The following is a 6,007-nucleotide window of genomic DNA, read 5'->3' as shown; positions in this document are numbered from 1 at the left end:
AAATACTGGACTTTATGTCAGCATGCTTTCAACACCAACTTAGCCCTTTAAATAGGATCTTTCTTAATAAAGCTTCTCATTGCCCTCACTACTGAAATAAAAAAAGTGTTAAGAGATTTGGCCAGAAAGATGGTTTTACTGAAATAAGACTGATGACTAGGAGCACATCTATGGATTAAATAGAGACAAAACTACTCCCAGAACCCTTAAATATAGACAGATTTTATCAATTTATGTAGGAAGCCAAAAATAGGAAATAAAAATATCTGGAGTTCAGATATACTGATATATTCAGCAACTGAAACCTACAATTCCTTCAATTCAGTCACAGCAGAGACATTTAAAGTAGTCTGGAGGGGCGGGTGCAGTGGCTCACACCAGTAATCTCAGCACTTTGGGAGGCTGAGGTGGAAGAATTGCTTGAGCCCAGGAATTCAAGACCAGCCTGGGCAACAAAGCGAGACTCTGTCTCTAAAAAAAAAAGCCGAGTATGGCGGCATGTGCCTGTACTCCCACCTAGTTGGGAGACTGAGGCAGGAGGATCCTTGATCCCTGGAGGTCAAGGCTGCAGTCAGCTGTGATTGCACCACTGTACTCCTCCCTGGGCAACAGCAAGACCCTGTCTCAAAAAAAAAAAAAAAAAAAAAAGTGGCCTGGGGTAAACAGGACAGTTGTATACTCCAAGAATGGAAATTTTCATGCCACCTCCCTTCCTTCCTTACAAATTCTAGTGCTGATTGCATGAACGAGGTGTTGAGACAGACTTTTCTTTTCTTCATTTAGACTTTTGCCCTAGTGAATGAGTGAGCAAGAGAATGCTAAGAGGGATGAGAGAATGTATTTCTGGCTCTAGGACTTTGAGATCCAGGTAATTGAATCTGGGACATTCTCATTAGGTTAGAAAAGGAAAGATGAGAAAATCACTAGCAGGATATGCAATTCCAGAGACCATCGGCTCCAAAAATTAGTTTTGTTTCTCATTGCTCCTTATTCAACGACAGTTATTTCAATAAGCTACATTATTTAGCAGGGTCTGAGAGACAAAGGCTGTGAAAACATGTATTTAAGATAGAAAACAAACTTAGAAAAACATAATAGTTCGCTTTTTATCTCATTCACATTCTATAGCTGGAGAACTCAAAATTCCATTTAGATATTTCTGCTTATCCAAAGCACACTGGGTGAAACTAAACCAAGAAATGGGAGAAAATGTTCATTGGGTACGTGTGGGTTCACCCAGTTTATTTACCTATGGAGTCGAAGTGTAGGGAGAAATAAGGTCTGCTTATAATGGTCAAGGTCTGTGGAGAAGCCCTGAAGTTGTTCTCCCCAAATCACAAGTCTGATTCAAGAAAAGGAAACAAAAATGATGAAAACATCTCATCACACAAAACTCAGTGATGGGGGTCTCTGACAGTCACCAGCCAGCAGGGGAAAAGGAGAAATCCACCTGCTGGCTTTAAGATTTATTGAAGGCTGCCAGCACAGCCCAGATCATTTCTGTGGCACTAGGCTTTGTCCCTTCCACTTCAGGGTCCAGTTCTACTAAGTCCTTGGCTCGATTCATTGCCACGTCATACTTGTCATCTGTCAGAGAGGAGAAGACATTCTCTAGCACATCAGAGGAGTGAGCTAGCACCAGGAGTGCTAGTGTTCGCTTGTCCATACGCTGAGGGTCATTTACCCACCGCTCTAGTACACTATCTTGAAGTTTTTTCACTAGGCGCTGTTTCTCTGTTGTATTGGTCACTGGATGAGTAGTCATGTCAAATAGCAGGAAATTCTGCTTCTCAGTGGTTAGAATACCCTTCTCTACTAGGTTCTTTGCAATGCGCTCTCGTACATTTCTCAGCTGGTACTGTAATTTAAAGGGGTTCCAGGTCTCACCTATGAGAAAAAAGAAATAGGACATAATGAACAGAAAGATAAAAGCAAAATGAAACATGTAGTTATCTGGAACCCTGAATGGCTAAAATGTTTAAAAGCATAATCTTCATTCCTCAATTCATTTAATCCTTAGTCCTCTATAATCTGGCTTTGACTCTAACCATATTTCACATTAAACCAGCTTCAAAAAATGTCACCAAGGACTTCCATATTGCTAGAGCTTATGGACTTTATTTCTGTTCTTATGTGACCTCTCTGTGACACTGTAATTATTTATGTATTTTTGAAATTCTCTTTAGGACACCAGTCTCTCCCAAATGATTTCTACGAGGCCGGGCGTGGTGGCTGACGCCTGTAATCCCAGCACTTTGGGAGGCTGAGGTGGGAGAATCACCTGAGGTCAGGAGTTCGAGACCAAATGATTTCTACTCCGTATTGCAGAACTTCTGTTTGCTGGTGAAGCTGACAGGACTGAGGTTCCCTACCCTATTTGTAGAGCAGAAGCTCTATCCCAGGCCTAGTAGGCTGACAATATTGAGACTTCAATTGCTCCCATTCCAGCTTGTTCATAGATTAGAGATTCTGCAACAGAAAAGGCAAGCCAAGAAGACCAGGGGCTAACACCTCTTTCCCCTAGCACCTACTCATAGAACAGGCGGGTATCACTATAGGAGAAGTGGGCACTTGTGCAGAAGTTCTGCCCAGGAGGGAAGGAAGGCCTGAAGAATGAAGAGCTCCAAAGCTCTGCCTGAGAGGACTGACTATTTGGAACACACGGTGGAGAATCTATGCCTAAGGGTGTTGAAAACCATAGAGATCTTGGTGGAGAGCAATTATAAGGGTGCTGCTAGCTCTATGGCACTGGTATGACAAACCCAAATGGCAAAGCCTCCAGAAGTTTAACAGGCAGAACCAGAGAAACAGCCAAGAAAAGCCCTTCTGGAATCATGACCAACACTGGGGGTTGGGAAGAATGTGTGCTTGCACCAGGCTGCACCCACTCAGAAGCAATCAGAGCAGGACGTGGGGCTTGACTTGAGAGTATTCCCCAGGCCACACATAGATCTATCAAAAAGGGTGGATGCTTCACTGGCACCAAGGGCTAAAGCACAACCACTGACCAAACACTGGCTGAACAATAAGCTACTCTAACTCAGAGGCAACTCCTAGGAAGCTAAACTTAAAAAGAATCATAATAGCCAGGCGTGGTGGTGCACACCTCTAGTCCCAGCTACTTGGGAGGCTGAGGCAGGAGAATCGTTTGAACCCAGGAGGCAGAGGTTTCAGTCAGCTGAGATTGCGCCACTGCACTCCAGCCTGAGTGACAGAGCGAGACTTCATTTCAAGAAATGAAAAATAAAAAATAAAAATAAAAAAATCACATGCACCCCTGGTGTATGTCCAAGGATGTACTCTCTCTGAGAAGAAATCAGAAAGGGAATTTCCAAGCTGCTAGTTCTTCGCTGAATGTGGGGCAAAATGTAAACTCCCTGATTTGTGATGGCTGTGTCAAAATCACACACACACATCCAACAGTAAAGGATAAAAAAATTAAACTGGCTAAAAGGTCTTAAGCACAACCTTTGACTAATAAGTGGCTTCTATCGACCCACTGGTAACACATAGGGAGTTAGGCCAAAAGATAAAAACAAGAAAATATGAGTGATGACATCAGAGGCTGCACACCACAAGAGAAACAGTCTTCAGAGAGCTACTGCAGACAAGTCACTAATGAAACAAATTACCAAGCAAACAACACAGTCAACCTCTAGTGGAAGGAGAAACCAGTATAGCAGGTGTCTCCAACCCCTGGATCATGGACTGGTACTGGTCCGTAGCCTGTTAGGAACCCGGCTGCATGGCAGGTGGTGAGCCATGGGTGAGTAAAGCTGAGCTCCACCTCCCGTCAGCTCAGGAGTGTGAACCCTATTGTGAACTGCACATGGGAGGGATCTAGGTTCCATGTTCCTTGTGAGACTCTAATAAATGTAAAGCACGTGAATCATACTGAAACCATCCCCTCATCCCCCAGCCCAGTGGAAAAATTGTCTTCCATGAAACCTGTCCTGGTGCCAAAAAGGTTGGGGACAGCTACAGTATACTATCCAGAGGTGCACGATTATCTAAAATGTCCAGTTTTTGACAAAAAGGTATGAAGTATACAAAGAATAAATTGTGACCCACTGACCCATTCAGAAGAAAAAAAGCAGGCAATGGAAACTGCCTTTGAGAACGCTAAAATGTTGGACTTAACAAAGACTACAAAGCAGCTTTTATAAATATGTTCAAAGACCTAAGAGAAACCATCACTCATCACACAGAGAATATCAATAAAGACAGAAATTATAAAAAAGAACCATTTAGGCCGGGTGCGGTGGCTCATGCCTGTAATCCCAACACTTTGGGAGGCCGAGGTGGGCAGATCATTTGAGGCCAGGAGTTCAAGACCAGTCTGGCCAACATGGCGAAACCCCATCTCTACTAAAAATACAAAAATTAGCCAGGTGTGGTGGGAACCTGTAATCCCAGCTGCTCAGGAGGCTGAGGCAGAGAATCGCTTGAACCTGGGAGGTGTAGGCTGCCATAAGCCGAAATAGCACCACTGCACTCCAGCCTGGACAACAAAGCAAGACTCCATCTCAAAAAAACAAAAACAAAAAAACCATTTAGAAATCCAAGAGTTTAAAAGTATAACAAACAGACTGGGCATGGTGGCTCACGTCTGTAATCTCAGCACTTTGGGAGGCCGAGGCAGGCGGATTACTGGAAGTCAAGAGTTTGAGACCAGCCTAGCCAATATGGTGAAACCCTGTCTCTACTAAAAATACAAAATTAGCTGGGTATGGTGCTATGTGCCTGTAGTTCCAGCTACTCAGGAGGCTGAGGCAGGAGAATCACTTGAACCCAGGAGGCGGAGGTTGCAGTGAGCCAATATCGCACCATTACACTTCAGCCTGGGTGACAGAGCAAGACTCAAAAAAAAAAAAACAAGTACAACAAACAAAATGAAAAATTCACTCAAGGGACCCAACAAGAGATCTGAGCTGGCAAAATAAATAATGAGCAAACTTAGAGATCAAAGCAATTATGTAATATGAAGAAGGAGAAAAGAATGAAGAAAAATGAACAGACTCGGAGAAATGTGAAATATCATCAACTTGACAAACATACATAAAATGGAAGCACCAGAAGGAAAGGAGAGAAAGAGGCAGAAAAAATACTCAAGGAAGTAATGGCTAAAATCCTGCCAAATGTGATGAAAAACACTCAACCACACATTTGAGAAGCTCAACAAACTCCAAGTAGGATGAACACAAAGAGATCCATATCCAACATTATAGTAAAAATGCTGAAAACCAAAAATAAGTGGAAAATCATGAAAGCAGAAGAGAAAAATGACTGATCACATCACAGTGGAACTTTGATAAGCTTAACAGCTGGCTTCCCATTAGAAAAAATGCAGGCCAGAAGAATGAGTAGACTTATTCAAAGTGAGGGTAGAAACTATTAGCCAAGAATCTTATAACTGGCAACTATCTTTCAAAAATAAAAGCAAAGCAGGTGTGGTGGCATGCACCTGTAGTCCCAGCTACTCAGGAGGCTGAGGCAGGAGAATCACTTGAACCCAGGAGGTGGAGGTTGCAGTGAGCTGAGATCGCACCACTGAACTCCAGACTGGGTGACAGAGTGAGACACCGTCTCAAAGAAAAAACAAAAAACAAAAAATTCCGAAAACCAAAACAAAAAAAAAAATGAAGGCAAATAAAAATTTCTAAAAAGGAGAAAAAATAAATACATTCCTAGATAAAAAATATCTGAAAGAGGCTGGGCGCGGTGGCTCAAGCCTGTAATCCCAGCACTTTGGGAGGCCGAGGCGGGCAGATCACGAGGTCAGGAGATCGAGACCATCCTGGCTAACACGGTGAAACCCCGTCTCTACTAAAGAATACAAAAAACTCAAAAAGTGGGGAAAGGATATGAACAGACATTTCTCAAAAGAAGATATTCATACAGCCAACAGACACATGAAAAAATGCTCATCATCACTCGCCATCAGAGAAATGCAAATCAAAACCACAATGAGATACCATCTCACACCAGTTAGAATGGCAATCATTAA

At 42.8% G+C, this 6,007-nt stretch overlaps 1 protein-coding gene across 1 annotated transcript in view; it reads right to left on the bottom strand.

Moving 5' to 3' along the window:
* Window positions 1-206: 206 nt before the first annotated feature.
* Window positions 207-6,007, bottom strand: part of GOLPH3L (golgi phosphoprotein 3 like) — a 50,361-nt gene continuing 44,560 nt past the window's right edge. The window contains exon 5 of the mRNA XM_017877781.1: window positions 207-1,887. Within this exon, the coding sequence (XP_017733270.1) occupies window positions 1,460-1,887 (428 nt within the window). The 3' untranslated portion in view covers window positions 207-1,459. The remainder of the gene's footprint in view (window positions 1,888-6,007) is intronic.

The sequence above is a fragment of the Rhinopithecus bieti genome, unplaced genomic scaffold (assembly GCF_001698545.2).
Source record: "Rhinopithecus bieti isolate Rb0 unplaced genomic scaffold, ASM169854v2 scaffold_10548, whole genome shotgun sequence".
Lineage (NCBI taxonomy): Eukaryota > Metazoa > Chordata > Mammalia > Primates > Cercopithecidae > Rhinopithecus > Rhinopithecus bieti.
This window is presented reverse-complemented; position numbering and strand designations above follow the sequence as displayed.